The sequence below is a fragment of the Plecotus auritus genome, assembly GCF_963455305.1.
Source record: "Plecotus auritus genome assembly, chromosome: 7".
Taxonomy (NCBI): Eukaryota; Metazoa; Chordata; class Mammalia; order Chiroptera; family Vespertilionidae; genus Plecotus; species Plecotus auritus.
This window is the reverse complement of record NC_137774.1, coordinates 174763461-174783598: the sequence shown is the minus strand read 5'-3', so window position 1 is coordinate 174783598 and position 20138 is coordinate 174763461. Positions and strand designations below refer to the sequence as shown.

At 56.5% G+C, this 20138-nt stretch overlaps 1 protein-coding gene across 1 annotated transcript in view; it reads right to left on the bottom strand.

The window, feature by feature from the left end:
* Nucleotides 1-631: 631 nt before the first annotated feature.
* MTMR12 (myotubularin related protein 12) overlaps nt 632-20138 on the bottom strand; it is a 53143-nt gene continuing 33636 nt past the window's right edge. Inside the window, exons 8-16 of the mRNA XM_080682470.1 lie at nt 19979-20054; nt 13654-13760; nt 12633-12757; nt 11685-11763; nt 10655-10725; nt 8560-8732; nt 5886-6053; nt 4976-5137; nt 632-3368 (exon numbers count right to left, since the gene is read on the bottom strand). Of these exons, the coding sequence (XP_080538596.1) occupies nt 2799-3368; nt 4976-5137; nt 5886-6053; nt 8560-8732; nt 10655-10725; nt 11685-11763; nt 12633-12757; nt 13654-13760; nt 19979-20054 (1531 nt within the window). The 3' untranslated portion in view covers nt 632-2798. The remainder of the gene's footprint in view (nt 3369-4975; nt 5138-5885; nt 6054-8559; nt 8733-10654; nt 10726-11684; nt 11764-12632; nt 12758-13653; nt 13761-19978; nt 20055-20138) is intronic.

Sequence of the window (20138 nt, the reverse complement as noted above, 5' to 3'; positions counted from 1 at the left end):
AGTTACTCCCACGTGGGAAACCGCCCAAGAGCCCGCTCATCAGCAGGCCCCAGCCCCTCCCGGGAATTCAATAAAACAACAGACGTGAAGGCGCGCGAGGATGTGGCGGCAGCCGGGGCGTCCCGGTCTGGCTTTGTGACCTAAGGAGAGGGGACTTCCTCTGGTCCTGATGAAGGGAAAGGGTGCAGGTAGGAAAGGCCAGAGGAATGGACCTTCTCCCCACACACAGGTGCCAGGCCTCTGTCCAGCGGTGGTAACAAGGCCTCCTGCGCCCGCGGCTGGGCAGCGCCTGCTCGGGTACCCCCTCGGGAAGGAAGCCCGAGGCCTCCCCCTGACGGTGTCCCTCACCCAGAGCCCTTCCAGCAGAAAACACAACCCGCATCCTAAGCAGCCCCAAAGCAGAGGCCGGTATTTCACTGCGAGATTTAAAACGGTTCCCTCGCCTCTCCAACAGCCTCCTCCCTGCTTGTTTTCCGTCACAGTATCTTGTCACCACGTGAAATTTAAATATTTGGTTACTGATTTTCCACCACCTCCAACCACACACACACACACACACACACACACACACACACACGCAGAATGTGTGAAAGGAACTGTCCCATGTTTTACCAACCACACTGAGCATGTATTGCTGGTAAACTGTGCTTTAATTTCTGCAATCAGACAGGGCGCAGTGAGATACAAGTAAACTCTCATTGTACGTTCAAAAAATAAAACGCACATTTATACAGATGTGGCCCAGAAGTTTTACGTGTAATTAAAGCTAATTTACGTTCAGTGTGAAACCTGGAGGTATAAACGAACGCGGGGTACATACACGGCGAGTTAACGTCCACTCCAACCGTGCACAGCGCAGCATTTAAAGCGAACGGTCTCCTTTCAGTCTGAACTGCTAAGCATGACCCACATTTCAACTGTGAATAAAAACGTCACAACATATAAACCCACTGAGAATTCTGTACACAAATACAAGTTTATAGAAATCTGATGTCAAATATAAATACATAAATTGTCATGACCTTCCATGTTATAACAGCTTATTTTTCTACTGAATTCTTTTAAAGTCATAGAAAAATATTTCAATGCACATTCAACTGCTATGACAAGGGCCATGACCTTGTGCCTTTAAACCATACTTTGTGAAGTGGAAAGCATCGCACCGGGCGTTTCTGGAATGAAAATTGCGAAGATCCTAAGATCTGAAGAGGCCACGGTATAAATATTCACGGTAAAATAAGGGTAACAAAAACAGCTCCGTCGTGTACTCGGGAGGCTGCCGGGGCAGAGAGGTGGAGGTTAGTGCTCGGGCGCGAAGGCCCAGAGCGTGGGAAGGTGGCCAGTGAACGAGGGCACTGGTGAAAGCTCCTGCAAGCCTGCACCGACCTCACTGGGGGGACTCTTCGGGCAACCGGGGCTGGCCGTGCGCTTGCCCCCCGATGCAGGGGGCCCGCCCTCCTCCCAGCCTCGGTCGTCTTAACAGACCAGCCTGGCTCCCGTGTCAACACGAGTGGGGAGCGCGCCAAGCAGTCACTGGTCCGGACAGAAGACGATTCCGTGCGCCCCGAGAAACTCCACACTTCTCACTGCCCGGGACCAACGGAGCTGTTTCTGAACCTGCACTACACTGGGGTCTGCCCCGGACAGCAAACGTCCTTCGAAGGCAAACATTCCAGCTGAAACACCCCAACCTCAGACGTTTCCCTCCCTCCCTTCCGTGGTTTAACGGGGTTCCGCTGAGAATGAAACTCTGGTCCCTGCGAAGGGTACTCTCCTGCACTGAAAATCCAGGCCGTTTAGACAGCAGGTGCGAGGAGGTTTCTCTATGGCTTTTTAAATCGCTGAGGCACCATCGGATAGCCATCACTTCTGATGTCTGTGCTTAATTCCTCCCGGGGAAAGCCACGGCCAGAGGGGATCCTCATCAGTCTGTCCGGGGACAGGGAAGGTGGGGAAGCCATCTGAGGGCTCCCCGTCACTAACGCTCTGAGGCCTGGGCATGCCGCCAGAAAAAGGCCAAGCACCCCCCGCACGTGCTGAGCCTCCAGAACGGAAGCGCCTCTGGGCAGACTACAGAGTCCCCCAGTGTCACCACCAGCTTTAGCAGCTCGGCCCCGGGACCACGTGCACCGCAGACGGGCAGCATGGAGGGACGGGGCGAGTGGCCGGAGCAGGCAGACCTGGAGGCATCAGCACGTGGAAAAGGGTGGCGTGGTTGGCGGGCCCAGCACCCCCACACAAAGTGACAGTCCCTGCAGGAGGGGGACGGCCTGCCACGCAGGATGGTGACCCGGGAGGGCTTGCTTCCGCTTCCCACGGGCAAGCGATGCAGGGAGGAATGATGCGGGGCATGTTTACGTGAGTGCCGTACATCGCAATGCCTCTACCTGAATCCTCCCAGTTGCCACTCGCATCACACGAAGCTGAACCTGCCCCAGACTGAGGTGCGTTAGGGAAACTGGACAAGTCATCTCGGCACCGAAAGGACCTGCACAAAGAACCGACCCAAGAACATCTGAGCAAAGCCCTTCTTAGTAGTAAACCAGCTACGGCCGATTCCGTATAATACTTCTGCGTCGGGAACAGTGACTAATACTAGGGAGACGGTTTTAATCGCATCGTCTCCCAGGACCGTGAGGAGAGAGCCAGCTCTCCTCCGGAGGCCCGGTTCCCCGGGGAGCTCTGGGCCACGGGCCCTCCTCCCGGATGGCTTCCGGGTGACACAGTCCAGATCAGCGTGTGGCCGTGCGGCCTCCTGTCCGTCCTGGGCTTCCTCTCCCGCCGCCGCCGACCGCAGGTCACACTTCGCCGAGGTCCACAAACTCATCTTCTCGCTTGGCCAGATCGTCCTCGTCCCCCAGGGCTTTCCAGCCGCTGGTGGGCAGCGCGGGCTTGGAGGAGTGCCGCTGCAGCAAGGCAAAGGGGAACAGCGAGGACAGGCGCCCCGAGCTGCGCGGCAGGGCCGGGGCCTCCGCCCGCAGGGCCCGCTGCTGGTGGTCCCTCTCGCTGACTTTCTCTTGTAAGCTCCGCACCTCCTCCAGCAGGCCCAGGAGTCTGCTGGTCATGGCCACGGTGCCACCGCCCAGGATTTGGGCTTCTGGGATCCAGCGCAGGTAGCGCTGGGCCCAGACCCTGATCTCGGGGCCCTCGATGTGAGGCAGCAGCAGGCCGTGGTAGTCGGCGGGCCTGCTGTGCCAGCTGTCATAGAACTCTCGGAAGTTGTCTTGCAGCTCGTCCGAGTAATTAATCAGTTTGCTAATTCTCTTGCCCAGAAGATTTTTAATTAAATGATCTGTTTCTTCCCTGAAAAATCCTCTTTTGGGAGATGACTTAGGTTGGGTAAGCGGCAAAGAGAGCTGTCGCTGATGCTGAGAAAACACAAATAAAGTCTGGTTAGCCCGACCGCACAGGGACCGCTGTCCCCACCCCAGAAAGGGGCCCAATCCTGGGCTAACGAGTCACGAGCCCTCACAACTGCCATGTGCGTGCCGACCCCTGAAAATGCTCTGAGGGCGGCTTCGCGGCTACCTGTTCCCCCGTCGGAGCCGGGCCGAAGGCAGCTGTGACGCCGAGGGAAGCCGCCCCCGCCCCACGGTCACAGGGCCGCCACGGGCACTCGGCACCTCGGAAGGGCAGGTGTCCCCTACGCCGGCTGAAGATCTGGGGAACCAGCGTTTCCTCTGACCCCCGTGAGGAAGCAGCGCCAACCACCTGAGGCCCCACCCTCGATGGAATAACTGTGGCTTCCAGGCGGCCAGTGGGAGCTTACGCTCAAGTCAGAAAGATTCTTCTGGCCCTGACCGGTGTGGCTCAGTGGATAGAGCGTCAGCCTGCGGACTGAAAGGTCCCAGGTTCGATTCCGGTCAAGGGCATGTACCTTGGTTGCGGGCACATCCCCAGGAGGGGGTGTGCAGGAGGCAGCTGATCGATGTTTCTCTCTCATCAATGTTTCTAACTCTCTCACCCTCTCCCTTCCTCTCTGTAAAAAATCAGTAAGATATATTTTTTTTTAAAAAGATTCTTCCGGACGAGTCAGGTGGGGGCCGAAGACATGTGAGGACCTGACTGACTGGCAGATGCTCTGCTCCGACAAGTGGCGGGAGGAGGAAAGGTGAGAGCGTTCACCTGTTTTCCTCCCGTCCTTCTCCCTGCAGCCCAGCAGGTGCTTGTTGGGGGGCTGAGACAGCGCTGGGAGAACAGGGCGTGTCTGACTTTACCAGTTAGGAACTCCGTTCTCTCGGGGACACGCCAGTTACATGGCATCGCCTGGCTCTGGCTCCTGGCCGGGACTGCTCCCCGCAGACCCCACAAAGGGGAGGGCAGTCAGGCCAATCCCCAGTCCCTGCTCGTCCCGTCTTCCCCGCCCCTAAAGGCGGGAGCCTGGCTGCTCCGTGTGGGCGGTGGCTCCATCCTCCAGTGGCCTGGGCCCAGGTGAGCCAGGCCAGGGCTCACAGAGGGACCAGCTGCCAACAACCCCAGCTGCTGCTGGGCCCCTGGAGGGGCCCCAGGCCCAGGCCTCAGCCCAGGGTGGCTGTCCCCTCACTGCTACCCTCTCTCCTGCCCGTGAGCCCAGAACTCCGAGCTCTGCACAGCATGGCCAGAGATTAGCTTCCGCTTGTGCGCTGCGCCCCCTGGTGGCGACACGCACACTTCTGGTGACAGCAGAGTTAGGGTCACAAACCTGCCCAGGCCAGGGGTAAGGGACCTCAGCGATGGCAGGGCCTAACCCTTATTTGGTTGGTTTGTCTGTCTCTTTGTTTATTTAATATATTTTTACTGATTTCGGAGAGGAAGAGGAAGGGAGAGAGAGATAGAAACAGCAGTGAGGAGAGAATCATTGAAGGCTGCCTCCTGCACGCCCCCTGCAGGGGATCCAGCCCCCTGCTCCCAGCTCTGCTGACAGTCCCAGCCCCAGCGTAACATCTGTCCCTCCACACACGCGCGGCGGGTGCAGGGCCGGGCACGGGGGCCTTACTTTGAGATGCGTTCCTTTCCGCTGGCCTTTGTCTGGTTTGGGTTTTTCCACGTACAGCGGGTTTTGGAGCAAGGTCTGGGCTCTGGATCCAAACTGTACAGACCAGTCCCACACAGTGAGCAGGTGCAGAGGCGTGCTGTGCGCATCCTGGCCTTCCCTGCCCTGCGAAACAAGCACAGGTCAGGCGGCTCCGGGCGGGGCGGACCCAGACGGCGGCCCGGAAAGGCTCCTGCGAGACCAGCACCCACGCGCCTCGCTTCTCGGGCTCCTGCCCCAGGCTGTGGGTGGGGCAGGGACGAGGGCACGTGCCAGTCGCTGTCCTGGCACTCTCACAGCCACCTGTGAAGTCCCTGCTATTTTTGCAATTTTCCCTTCGAGGGAACGGAGGCTCAGAGAACGAAGGGCCTGTCTGAGGTCACGAAGCCGGTGCGGCGGGGCTGTTTCCCACCTCACCGTGGGGTCTGGCAAAACCCTCGTGGCGGGCCAGCTCGAGGGAACGCCGAGGCCGCAGAGGCTGTCAGAGCCACACCCCCGGCAGCACGGCCTCAGGACGCGAGGGCAGCACAAGGTCTCCGTTCCCCGGAGGAGCGCCCCGCATCGGGGAGGGGAGAGAAGGCCTCGGTCCGGCCGTGTCCCGAAGGACGGCGTTTCCTTTGGCCCATCCCCCAGCTCCAGCGTGTGTTCCCGCTCCGTCCTTGACGGGGGCGAGCGACCGCTCCCCTCTGTGCCTCCCCTCGGGGACCACCGGGACACAGCTCCCAGGTGCCGGGGGCTCCATGCCAATCCCCAGGAGGCCCTCAGAGCAGGCTCGCACACTGCCGTGTGAAGTCCGTTTCATTTTTATCACCGACCTTCCTGCAGTCTCCTCGGAGACAGTTCCTTCCGCACGCGGTTCCTGAGAGGGACTCACCATGTTCGTTGCCTTCTGATGAGGCGAATTGAAGAAGAAGGTGCTGAAGATGGGTATGTACAGGCTGTCGGACAAGACGGTCAGGTACGTCTCCGTGAACTCGAATGCCGGGGGATGCTGGTGCACCAGCTGCCAGACACAGTCTAAGAAAAGCAGGAACACGGGAACCTACGTGCAAACAAGACACGGTTACTGAGCGGCACGAAGGGGCCAGTGCCAGCCGGCCGAGCTCAGGGGGCAGCCCGCCCGACGGCTGCGGAGAAACCGCTCTGAGCACCGGTCTCCAGGCAACAGGGGGCTCCGTGCCATCCGAGCGGTGGGCGCTCAGCTCAGTCGCAGGCCCCGACGGGCTCGCCCCCGGCAGTGCCCGGTGTGGCCTGCGGAGACGCACTATGTGGAACCGCACGTCGCTCAGCACTAGCGGAGGAGCGTGTGCCGTCATCCTGGGACAGGAAGCACTGACTGTGAGCCCTGATTAAGAGAAACGTTACTTCCCCTGAAAGCATCCCGTTCTTCTTCTTAGTCTTAGGTTTTACTTAAAAAACTATCCTTAGTTATCTTGAATTTTGTTAATACCCCCTTCTCCACCCCCACAATGAGAACCCAGAAGACAGAGAACAGGGGAGAAGGTAGATGCAGCAAGAAGAGTTTCTAATATTTTTCACAATTATTTTTTTAATATATTTTATCGATATTTTACAGAGAGGAAGGGAGAGGGATAGAGAGCTAGAAACATCGATGAGAGAGAAACATCGATCAGCTGCCTCCTGCACACCTCCCACTGGGGATGTGCCCGCAACCAAAGTACATGCCCTTGACCGGAATTGAACCCGGGACCCTTCAGTCCACAGGCCGACGCTCTATCCACTGAGCCAGACCAGTTTGGGCACAATTATATTTTTTTAACTGACGGCCTCCTTTATTAGCAACTGAGAGCCAGCCCACTATTAGCAGATGGTAGTGTCCAAGGGCCTCGTCACCCACCCACGCTCATCCTGAGCCTCAGTGCCCTGCAGGTGGGCAAGACGGGCCCCTGACAGCCTCTCCCTCCCAGGGGCTGGCCCAAGTCTCTCACACAGCGCACGGGAGACCTGAGCGTGGAACCACTCAGGTCACGGGAGACGTGAGCGTGGAACCGCTCAGCTCACGGGAGACGTGAGCGTGGAACCACTCAGCTCACGGGAGACGTGAGCGTGGAACCGCTCAGCTCACGGGAGACGTGAGCGTGGACTCGCTCAGCTCACGGGAGACGTGAGCGTGGAACCGCTCAGCACACGGGACACGCGAGCGTGGAACCGCTCAGCTCACGGGAGACGTGAGCGTGGAACCGCTCAGCTCACGGGAGACGTGAGCGTGGACTCGCTCAGCTCATGGGAGACGTGAGTGTGAAACCGCATAGCTCACAGGAGACGTGAGTATGGAATCGCTAAGCTCACGGGAGACATGAGTGTGGACTCACTAAGCTCACAAGAGACATGAATGTGGAATCCAACATCTGAATTGAAGTCCAGTGCTGTGCCATTTATATCACAAACAGACCACCCAGTTTTCCTTCAAAACTTGAATACGTCCACGTTGAGATGCTGAGGAACCATTATATTGCACTTCTATTTTACACCTCATTTTATGCTCCTGACATTAAACAGGTGCAGACTACCTGAGCTCGCGTGCGCTCAGGGACCCGGGTCAGAAAGCAAGGGGACTTCGCCAAGGGCTGCGTGAGCGGACCAGAATTCTCTGGGGCTTTCTCTCCAGTGGGCACGGTGCCTGTCGGTCCTCTTTTCTCAGACATGCACACTCTCCCCCACAGTCTCAGCTCTCTTGCGCATCCTATTATTTGAGTCCCATAAGCTTTCAAACTAACTTCCCAGGACGGCAAGCTCCACTCCAAGAACGAAGAGTGATTTCCATTCAGCTCAGTGACTCAGCCCAGGCCTGAAGGAAAGGAGCTCCAGGCCCAGTGAGGGGCCCGGGCCCCCGGGAACACGCCGCACGCAGACACGCTTGTTCTCTGGCGTGAGACAAACCACGAGGCATGCTACTAGCACAGGGTAGCTCTGCAGGCGATTTAATTCAAAAAAGGACCCGTTTCCGTGTTTCCTTCCATAGTCGTTAATCTTACCGCCACGGAGCCTGTACCGCTGCAGCGAGACAAGCAGAACCAAACTCTAATGCTGACCCCCTGCACTGCCCTGCGCTCGGAGCAATTCACAGGGCCAGAGGCAGAGGCCAAGTGTCACTCACGCACCACCAGGGCCCTGGCAGCAGGTGGCGCCAGCGTCACCCTCTGCTTTACTCTGGACAGTTTGTGTGCAAGGAAAATGGATCCTGTCATGTGTTTTCTGTAGGAAGCTGACACCCTGAGGATCCATCATTCTGCAGAAATGACAGGAGTCTCTCTTATGAGCCGACTTTTATTAAGTCTTACAAACCAGTATTCCTCCCACGGTGAAATACCTATCCTTGGTGTACACCCTTCAGAAGAGAGTGTGCTGAGCACCCTCGCTAACATTAGCATCGCTTTCCCCTGGGAAGGGCTTCAATGCTGTTTAAACCTTCACAGTCACCCCACGGCGGGCCACGCACACCTTCCTGCTGAGCGGCCCAGCGCACATCCGCACGCAGCAGCCCCGCCCCGAAGACAGGACTGAGGGACCGCCACCAGGGCACTCACCTCCTCCTTGTCACTCTGCCGCAGGTGGTTGCAGCGATCCAGGAAGCAGTGGCCGCCCGCGACCCACTCCTTCTGGACGAGGCTCTGGAAGCCGGCCCTGGTTCTGCAGTGCGGGTCCATCATCACTTGCACCAGGGAGGAGAGGAGGCAGCAGAGGTCGGAAGCGTTCTCCTCTAGGAGCCAGGGAGGGGGGAGACAGCGTTAAAGGCTCCGAGCACTCACACTCGCATGCAAGAGCAGGTCCCCCACGCCCAGGCCTGCTATGGCCAGCCCCGCTCGAATGCCCTCAGAACAAGGGCAACAGAAAAAGGCAATGCTCCGAGTGCCAGAGGGGGCTTCCGGCCAGCAGGGCCCCGCACACATGGCACTGAGCACGCTGTGCTCGCTGAAGGGGTGAACGCAGCGCTGCAGACCCTGAAGCACGTGGGCATCCCGTGTGCCGCTGGGAGGTTGTCCACACACGCGATGGTGACCCGCCGGGCTCTACAGACCAAGCTCACCACCCGGGGCTGCGTGTCCACTCACTGCTCCCAGGAGCTGCTCTCGGGCCCTCCTCAGAACTCCTTCCCGGCCCCCGGCCCTCCGCCCTCTGCTCGGAGAAAGTGAGTCGTTCTGGACTGCGCCCAGCGCTCCACGCTTGTGTGTCTAAGGCAGCCGTGGGCAAACTACGGCCCGTGGGCCGGATCCGGCCCGTTCGGCTGTTCTATCCGGCCCGCGGAGCCGAAAGAGCGGAGGGTTCTCTTGCTCTGCCCTCCGCTCCTTTACTTTGAATTTATATCAGTTCACACAAACACTCCATCCATGCTTTTGTTCCGGCCCTCCGGTCCAGTTTAAGAACCCATTGTGGCCCTCGAGTCAAAAAGTTTGCCCACCCCTGGTCTAAGGGGTGGAGGGCCTGCGCTCCCTGCCTGGCCCAGACAGCTCCCCGTGGCCGAGAGCCCGGCCCAGCCCTGGAGGGCACTGCACGAAGCTCACTCCATGACAACTCCACACGAACACCTGCTTACACTCAGGGCCCACAGCCAGTAAACACACCTGCATCTGTGCGCCTGTCTCGGAGTGTTCTAAATACTGAAAGTCAGGGTCTAACACCCGGGCTCTCCTCTCCATAGAAGAGAAGTGCAATCCCAGCTGCTATTTTAAAATGTCCCAGAGGGTGAGGGCGCTGGCCTTAGGGGTCAGAGACCGTAAGAAGGCACTGAGAGCAGGGAGAGCACCTCAGACCCGCCTTCGCCCCACCTCCTAGCACCGCCAGGACTGTTCTGTCGCCGTTGGCTAGGTCTTTTCCGGTAGCATGCTTAGGCCAACGCTCCCAGGTGGCTGTAAGCTCCTGGGAGGCAGAAGCAGGGAGCTCTGCACACGCTAAGTGCTCAGTAAAGGTATGAGGATCTAGGCCAGCGAGCCAGCAGCAGGTGGGGTAGAAGCCACGGGCAGACCCTTCTCCCAATCTGCCCTAGAAGCTAAAGCTCGGCCACCACGCAGCGTGGCAGAGAGATGGTAAGGGCCTGAGGGCAGGAAAGCACCAGGCGACCTACGTAATGTGAAATGTAGGGGCCATGAGAACCTACAGTATCCTCAGCAGCAGACGGTGCGTGGCTCGGACCTCGCCGGTCCCAGCGTGCGGCGCTCACACCTGCTCTCACACAGGGGAATGCCCATGCCTGTCCTACACCGGCAGGGTAAGCCCTGAGGAAGAGGAAATCACGCACCACCAAGTTCCTGTGGCAACTGCCCAGGGTTGTTGGACAGAAGCATAAAGACAATAATTAAACCATCCGTGGGTCTCTTTTTATCAAAGGGACTATCCAAAGATTGTGACTTTACCCAAGGTGAGTTAATATAAAACAAAACCCCAAACATCAGAAAGCGAGCTCTGGGAAAGACACGGAACAATTCCTTGTTGGGCCGCGAACGGCTCTGCCAAGTTCCGCGTGAAGGCGTGTTTGTCGGAGCTGAACACGGGAAGCCAACGCACGGGACTGCCGGGCCGGGCGGGAGAGCGGGCAGATGCCCGCGCTGGGTCGTTCCTTCCCGTCGCACCGGCTGTGCCCACAGAACCGAGCCTCAGGAAGGAACGCGGAGACCAGGCTCATACCTACAAGAAGGACGTTCGTGTTCTGTGCGTCCAGGCACTCTATGACCTCGATCGCCTTCTTCAGGCAGCGTCTGCATGGGAGAGACAAGGAAAGAGGCGTTCGTTCCGGGCTTGGTATCGAACAGTAAGAGGTTTAGGACAGTCCACGCTGATCTTCGGTTTTCTGTCTTCCTCACTTTTGCTAAAACCCTCCAAAAGAAACAGACACTGCAAGACACTCGCTTGCCTGTTAGAAACTTAAACTTTTCAGAAGGGAATCTCAAGACTGATGTAAAAATGCTCCCAGGTGATTTTAAACTAGAAATCCTCAGTGAGAACTCGGACAGAGGCTGCCGAGGGTCCCGGGAGACCGGCCAGGCCCCCCCCCCCCCGGGTGCTGCTTCATTCCAGGTCCCCGCCCGGGTCAGCGTGCGGAAAGCTCCACCACGCCCAGGGTCCTGCGTCTCTCCAGATGCACTATTCCCTTTGCCTTTACTCATCCCCAGGCTCTGCCCAGCGGCACCGCCCCACCCGACCCTTCACCTGCTTGCGGACACTCACCCTCCGCTGCCCCACAGAAAGAAAGGCCTTGCTGACCCTTAGCGCTGCTTGCAAGAACCTAGTCCAATTCTGAGACAGCAGCAAGCGCCTCGAAACATCTCTGTTAGGGAGCGTGGGAAGGGAGGCTCCGCCCACAATGCGCGTGGCCCGCGGAGAAAGGCGGCTCTTACCTCCCGCTAACCCCAGGATCAGAGCCAAGGTGTTCAGTCCACAGTCAGCACCCCTCCCCTGCCCCACCCCGCTTCCCCCCGGCAGATTCTGGCTGCCTCGCCCCTGTCGCTTCTCTCAAGGCCTAGTCCACAGTCGAGAGTACGTCTCCTGGGGAGCAGGCAGCATGTCTGTACCTTCTGATCCAATGTGCACAGATACAGTAAATAACCAATGTAAAACGTTTAACTGTGAAATATAAAACACGTAAACCATCTGTCAATTTGCTTTACGACAGTTAGAGAACTATAAAAGTCACGGGCAAAACAATGGCTTCAAATACCTGATTATGTCGAGCCAGCTGCTACTTTCCAACAAGGAAAACCATTTGATATCTGTGTCCCAGAACTCAGCGCTGTTATCTGGGGGGAGAGCAGAGAAGTCAGGGGGCTCGCTCCCGCGCCTGCCACAGAACCTACGCTGCTCGCGGCGCCCAGGCACGGGCCTCCGTTTCCTAACAGGTGCTTCCAGGCTTCAGCTGGGACGGCTCCGAGCCATGAGGCCCTGGAGCGTGTGGCAGTCAACCCAGGTGCCAGTGCTGAAGGAGAAGGTGCCCACCATACGCAGAGCCACGCCCGCCTGGAGCGCAGGAAGGGGAGCGGCTTGCCCTGGTGGACACGGTTGATGCCTTGGGAGGTGTCCTCCCACCTCACCCTCACCTACGACCGAGGGAAGTACCGCAGGCTGCTGCTCCTAGAACAGCCGTGGGCAAACTACGGCCCGCGGGCCGGATCCGGCTGTTCTATCCGGTTCTCTTGCTCTCCCCTCCGCTCCTTTACTTTGAATTTATATTAGTTCACACAAACACTCCATCCATGCTTTTGTTCCGGCCCTCTGGTCCAGTTTAAGAACCCATTGTGGCCCTCGAGTCAAAAAGTTTGCCCACCCCTGTCCTAGAAGCAGGAACATCCTGGTGCCATGAGGGCCCAAGGGGGAGGCCCAGCCTCCACTGGAACCTAAACGCACCCATACACTCACCTTGCACACCACGACCCCGTGCCCAGCCCCCCTGACTCAGAGCCCCGCATTCCACAGGCGTCTACTACTTCAAAGCTGCACATTCAAATCAAAGGCTGATGCCCTGCAGGCCCCGGACGGGCAAACTCTAGTGGAGACTCGCAGCCCTGCATCGGCGAGGGACAGGGCCCAGGGACAAGGCAGCACCTCCCACCTGACCCGCTGGGGGTCTTCTTCCTCCGTGACACAACCCCTTTCCCAGCATGCCTCTCACCTATCAGAAACAGCTGTTTAAACTTCGAGTACGCCGTCTGGATGTCCGGCAGGGACAGGAAGTTGCTTGACAGGTCTTCGGTTTTGACAATTTCATAGGGTGGCCTGTGGATGACCCTGTAAACTCTAGGTATCAAAAGAAATGTGTGATCAGAAAGGCAGACGTGGACTAGAAGGGGCTCATTTGTCCTGAGCACTGACGGCGGCCGAGACCTGTGTGAGAGCTTTGCGGGTGCCCTCTCATGTGACCCTCACCGCGAGCGAGGCAGGCACCGAGGCCCGGCAGTGCCAGGCCGTGCGCGTAGAAACAAGGTGCATGCGGGCAGCTCCTGGCCTGGGATTGTGCCGTTTAGACACTGATCGAGCCACGGTTTGCACTAAGGCCATTTCACTCCCAAGTCCATGGCTTTTCTGCGTCGTTTTTCAGCTTTATTGAGGTGTAACTGACACAGAGCACTGTCTGAGGAGAACCGAACCTGACCTACATCTACTATGAAATGACTACAGGGTAACTTAACGTCCAGTGTCTCAAAAACGTCTTTTTTCTTTCCATTTTGTTTTGTATTGGCTCCAGGTGGACAGCTTAGTGGTTAGACAAGCATACACTCTACATAATGTTCCTCCTGATATTTCCAATATTCACCTGGAACCATATAGATATACTGCACTATTATTGATTCTATTCCCTCTGCTTTACCTATGTCAACGTGACTATCCTGTAACTATCCATTTGTGCTTCTTAATCCATGTACTTTGGGTTTTAACTTTTCATTTTGAAAATTTCAAACATGCAGCACAGTGACGTGCGGTGTGACCTCAACTGGACAGCTGTGAAGAGCAGACACCCTGCCACTGCCCCCTAGTGCTCAGCGTGCGTCATTACAAACGGCCACTCGGGTCGCACCCGGCAGCGCCACGCTATGGGAGGAAAACAGACATGGAGACACGGCTAGGAACTGTCCCTTGCCTCTCGGAGAACAAGAACAGAGCTGAGCAATAACGAAACGCTGAGCAGCACTGACCCGTCCAAGAAGCTCTTGTGGGTTTGCAGAATGCCGTCGTCCTGTTCCTTGGGCAGCGCTGACATTTTCAAAAGGGCACATCCATTGTGGCAGGACCAACACCATATCTGCAGAGGCAAGTGAGGGTTTTCTAAAACAATACACACGACCAACAGGGAACAGGTAAAGTGAGCCTTTAAATTCCGTCAGAACAATTTGTAAGTTCAATACGAAATGGCTGGATATACTCAACTTTGCTAAGTTAAGGAAGAGCTACAACGAAAAAGACTGACTGGCTTAGAAAACAAGACAGGTCCGATGGACACGCACAGACCTGCTTGTGGTCTGACACACACCTTCTGACCGGGCCTTCGCGCTGGGAGCCAGAGGATGACGGCACCATCGCTGTGATCCCTGCGGCAGGGGCTCCCGCTGGAGTGAGCTGGCATGCCAGGACGTCACCTGAATCAGCGCACTCAACCCTCCCTCTGGGGCAGGTAGGACTCCACAGGAGTCAGCTCAACCCTCGCTCTGGGGCAGGTAGGACTCCACAGGAGTCAGCTCAACCCTCACTCTGGGGCAGGTAGGACTCCACAGGAGTCAGCTCAACCCTCGCACGGGGGCAGCTATGATTATCATCACCGTTAACAAGGAGAAACTGAGGCTGGCAGACCAAGGAACGTCCCCAAGTTACATGGACGGCCACAGCAGCCTGACCGCGAGGGGTGTGCTGTGGCAGGAAGGGGCAGCTGCTGTCGCAGAGAAAGCTCACACTAGAGAGAAGGGCAAGTTGGCCACTTAACACACATGGATACGAGACCGGCCTGTGCAAGACACTGACTGAGGTGCGAGAGGGTGCACGGGGCTGAGACACTGGCTGCCAGCACGCAGCTCACCCTCTGAAGGGGCAGGAGTTCACCAACGTAAGGTGGAATGCGGCCAGCCCAGGAGAGAACGCCAGGACCAACGAAGGGAGGGAGGGAAGCGAGGGAGAAGTCCTGGGAGCGCCCGGGACAGTCTCCGTGCTGTTCTGGACACGCGGCCTTTTCCTTGGCGGGGCGGTGTGCGGTTCTGCAGGAGCCAGAGCAGATGAGCCGTGCGCGGGGCTCTGATCGGCCAGGAGGCCTGGGGGGAGGCTCTGGCCGGCTGGGGCCACTGAGTCCAGGTGTGGGCTTTGTGCCTGGCACACGGCCTGGCTCAGGGTTCGAAGTGGCAAAGCCACCCTCTGCTCTGCTGCCCGGCACGGGCCCAGGCTCACAGGCGGGCCTAGAGGGTTTCAGCGGCCACTCCTCTGCGACACTCTGGCATGACCGGTGACAGGTTCTAAGGAACCGAGTGCTTTTCGCCCTTTTCATCTCCTTTCCTGCAGCAGAAAGGCTGGCTCCCGGCGAGGCAGCCATCACTCGTTTTCTGCTGGGGCCCAACCACACTCCAGCTCAGCTGAGGCGCAAGGACGCAATTCCCTGACTCCTCGGCTTGAAACAGTAAATGAAAACAAGCATATTCCTGGGCAGAGAGCGACTTCTCAGGAATTTAGCAGAAAAGCACGCCCTCCCCATTGTAATGTGTACCATTCCTGTCTGGGAAAGGGCTACAGGGCTCTTGGTGTGAATGACTTGTTAATCCCATTCACCTAAAAAGAGGAAGGGGAAATTCTTATTTCATACATCTTACAGGGTCTCTCTTAACAGGGCCAAACCAGTGTTTTAGAGGCACAGCGGAGGCCAGAAAGCAGGGTAATAAGGAAAGGAACATTAGGGAGGTCAGAGGACCAACACAGCACAGTGTTCCAAAGCCAAGACAGGAGTTTAAAAGGGAGACGTACGCAGTGCCAACGCTGTAGAGAGGGCGTGGGGCCCGGGGCGCGGGCTCGGTGCCTTCCAGGGGTGAGTGGCAGTGCGGGCAGCAGGGAGGCAGCAGAGAGTGAGCTCAGACTCACCCTCTGCCGGCAGCCGTGGAAGGAGAGTCGGACAGGAGCCTGGCTCTGCAGGAAGAGCCGCTGCGGGTGGGGAGGGCCGAGGAGGCCTCACTGAGAGTAGGCACCGCGGGAGGGTTACGGGGAACGGGAAGACTGGGGAACGGGTTCCAGCCAAGCAGGGGCGGGAGACCCAGAGCCCAGGCAGAGGCCTGGGTTCGAGAGAAAGGAAACGAGCACAGAGAAGCCGGAGTGGGAGAGGAGGAAGCTGAGGGAGGTCTGGTGATTGCTGTCCAAGACCCCACTGAAGGAGGGCAGCGTCTCCGAGGGCAGCGAGTTCAGGATGCATCAGACACTCAGGAGGAAACACGCTGAGCGCAGCCCAGGCAAGAGTGCAGGCACCGGAAGGAGCTAACCAACAGCCCAGGCAAGAGTGCAGGCACCGGAAGGAGCTAACCAACAGCCCAGGCAAGAGTGCCGGCACCAGAAGGAGCTAACCAACAGTCCAGACGGCCGGGCAGGACGAGGACCCATCTGAGGTAAGGCGAGTTCTCACGTATCCCATGAGTGTGCTGTGCTGTTTGCTGTGAACGCTCTACAGCCCACAGCAAAAAATGGAAATACTCTGGTTGGAGGCCAAAGACTCCAGAATGACGGCAAGAGAATGACTGAAATACAAACCATGGAGGCCTCCCTGAGAGGAAGTGAAGGCAGGGAAGACGACGGGGAAAGTCAGGGTGAACCAGCAGGACGGGATAGTGGTGATGGCTATAGAGATTGTGAATATACTCAGTGTCACCATGGTAAAGTTTCTGTTGGTGTACTGAGTGCTCTGTGTCCCCCGATTACATGTGTAAATGCCATCTGGGTCATATTTTTCCGCTGTCCATCCGCGCTCTCAGGACTGGCGACCTGATACAGCGAATACGCCTTCCAATTTCTATCTCAGTTGTGCTGCCGACCCCTCGCTCAGGTTTTAGCACGTTCTCTGCTGCTCGGACCCAGAACAACCAGCCCAGCCCAGGTTTTAGCACATTCTCTGCTGCTCGGACCCAGAACGCCCAGCCCAGGTTTTAGCACGTTCTCTGCTGCTCGGACCCAGAACACCCAGCCCAGGTTTTAGCACGTTCTCTGCTGCTCGGACCCAGAACACCCAGCCCAGCCCAGGTTTTAGCACGTTCTCTGCTGCTCGGACCCAGAACACCCAGCCCAGGTTTTAGCACGTTCTCTGCTGCTCGGACCCAGAACACCCAGCCCAGGTTTTAGCACGTTCTCTGCTGCTCGGACCCAGAACACCCAGCCCCGGACAACGCGGCGGGGAAGCAGCTGCCCCCGTGCGCAAGCGACTCCTGTTTCTTCCCACAGAGCACACCCTCTGCTCCTGGCTGCGTCTGGGAGAGGCTGATGGTGAGGACCCTCATCTCATCCCTCTAATAAGAGTGATTCACAAACTGCGGTCTACAGATCCAAGCTGAGCCCGAGACCCGTCAGGCGCTCCGAAGCGCCCTGTCCTTCCCACCGTGTGGCACTGGCACTGCTGGCGAGTGAAGCTGCCGGTGCCTCGGCACCAGTGGAGGCCTGGCCCCCAAGGCCCTGCCCCCTAAGCTCTTCACTGCCCCGTGCTCGCAGAGAACACTCTCGGTTTCCCCGGACAGTGTCCTTGATGAGGGACTGAGGTCATTAATATGTGATGGAATACGAGCCAAGCACCACAGCACAATGTCTGTCGCAAGAAAAAGTGCTTATGCAACTGAGCTGAGAACCCAGCGAGCTGCTTTTTCCGAGGAATTGAAAGAATGGCTGATTGACAAACTATGGGTGTTCAGACTTTGGCAACGGGCGGACAGCCATTCTTTTAAAACGAAATAGAGTTTACCCCTTCAAGGAAAATAACTGACAACTGGTCGCCAATGGTTAAAAATGGAACTTTCAAGTAAAAATTAGGATTCTGGAAAAACCAGTCTCCGCCTTTTTAGCGGGGCAGCTTCCAATAGTTAAAGATTTTGCTGATGAAATGAGGTGGTATTAACGAGTGTGGTTTGTACAATCTCTAAGAAAACGTCACTCTCTGGACAATCTCTATGACCCAGTGAACCAACATTTCCCAGGTTCACAAGACTCACTCAAAGTACAAGACAGACCAACGGGTTCTAATTTAGAGAATGAAAAGTTTGATTATGTTTTCGTCAGATTCCTTATTGCAATTAACCTTTGTGAAACTCCCACTGATCATTCTTTGGTGTACCAGCAAAGAACAATGTTCTCAATTATGAGGAAAGGCTACTGAATATGCCTCCCTCTTCCAAATACAGATGTGTTAGGCTGGATTTTCCTTCATGTCCTTCAACCACAGCCTAACATACACAGCAGACTAAATGAAAGGAGCATACGGAAGAATACGGCTGTCTTCTATTTTCTTCTTCTTTTTCTAATATGTTTTCATTGGTTTCAGACAGAGGAAGGGAGACGGATCTCCCTATTGGAGACCCAGCCCCAACCTGGGCATGTGCCCTGACTGGGAATCAAACCTTTACCTCCTGGTTCGTAGGTCGATGCTCAACTGCTGAGCCACGCTGGCCAGGCTTCTATTTTCAAAAATGTAAAAGTGCTTTTTTAAATTTTGGACAATATAGCTATTTTTTCATAGAAATGTGTTATTTCCATTAGCAGATAATGAGTTTATTACTAACATAACAATGTTATTGTGGTTTTTAAAAATATATTTTTATTGATTTCAGAGAGAGAGGGAGAGGGAGAGGGAGAGGGAGAGGGAGAGGGAGAGGGAGAGGGAGAGGGAGAGGGAGAGGGAGAGGGAGAGGGAGAGGGAGAGGGAGAGGGAGAGGGAGAGGGAGAGGGAGAGGGAGAGGGAGAGGGAGAGAAACATCGATAGGAGAGAGAAACATTAATCGGTTGCCTCCTGCATGCCCCCTACTGGGGATCGAGCCCGCAACCCGGTCATGTGCCCCTTGACTGGAATCGAATCCAGGACCCTTCAGTCTATCCAATGAGCCATACCAGCCAGGACAACAATGTTTTAATGTTTCAGTTTTATATTTTTAAAAATATGTTATTGATTTTAGAAAGAGAGGAAAGGAGAGGGAGAGAGAGAGAAGCATCAATGTGAGAGAGAAGCATCGACTGGTTGCCTCCCAGATGCACATCAAACAGGATCAAAACTGCAACCTGGGTGTGTTCCCTCTTTAATATGGCAAATATCAGTACACACAACCACAGAAACCAAGACTTGTTTGAGATCCTCAATAATTTTTAAGAGTGTAGTAAGTCCCAAGACCAGGAAGTTCGAGAACTGCTGCTCTAAATTGAAGGTTGCAAACTGGTGGGACATGAACCAACTTGGGCCCAAAGACATGTTTTGTGAACCTTCGAGTCAGACGCACACATTTAGAAATCGGGAAAACGCACACGGAAGTCCCTGTCTGTGCCTTCTCCTGAGGAGTCGGAGCACTGGCAACGCCAGGCCCGTAGTCCTCCAGCGCAGACCTGCTGGCCCACTGTCAGGGCCACGCTCATGATGCCCGGCCTGCACGTGCCTCTGGGCGGGGCACCCCCGCGTCCACACCCACCTCCTACACAGGAGGGAGTGGCCTTTCTGGTGAACCAGCCATGCACACAGCAGAGCGCTTATCTGCAATTCTCACTCCTCACTAAATTCCCGCAGGCGTGGCAACTCCCAACCGCCCATTAGAAACTAGAGTAACTGCCAGAGTCTTGCTTTCTTTGATCAGTGAGACATTAAATATGGCTCCCAGCCCAGTGGTTCTGTGAAAACTCAGTGAGCTCTTTACGCGGTCTCTGGGGAAAAGACGGCCACGCCCAGTCAGGAGGAGTGGTGGGAGCCCAGTAGGATCTCAGACGCTACCGCCCTTAGAGTGGTCGGCTCCGCCTCAAGTTATTTAGGGTCACATCAGGCCGTCTTTCATAGCGCTTCATTTATAGCCCTCTAAGACAGGGGTGGGCAAACTTTTTGACTCGAGGGCCACAGTGGGTTCTTAAACTGGACCGGAGGGCCGGAACAAAAGCATGGATGGAGTGTTTGTGTGAACTAATATAAATTCAAAGTAAAGGAGCGGAGGGGAGAGCAAGAGAACCCTCCGCTCTTTCGGCTCCGCGGGCCGGATAGAACAGCCGAATGGGCCGGATCCGGCCCGCGGGCCGTCGTTTGCCCACGGCTGCTCTAAGAGCTTCCGAAGACATCTGCTGAGCACGCCGGGCATCTGTGAGGACTGTAGAACCCCGTCCCGGGGAGCCTCAAGCCTAAGACTCTCCCCTGGGGAGTCGCTAAGCTATTTTTGGATCCCTCTTGGACTGAAGACAAACTATTAAGTACTAAAGCCAAAGGCTTCAGTAGAACCATTTGCCAAGACGGACCGCTGAGCAACCCACGGCTGTCAGGGTTCCAGATGCACTTACTGGGATGCCGTGGCCCTGGAAGCGTGACACACTCTCTTCAGGAAGAGGGGCGGGGACAACAAAGTACGCTGGCAACCTGGAGGAGAGAGACGGCATCAGTTTTAGTACCGGAGCTAAGTCACTAAATCGGAAAGCTCGACGTTAGTGAACACAGGGAGCT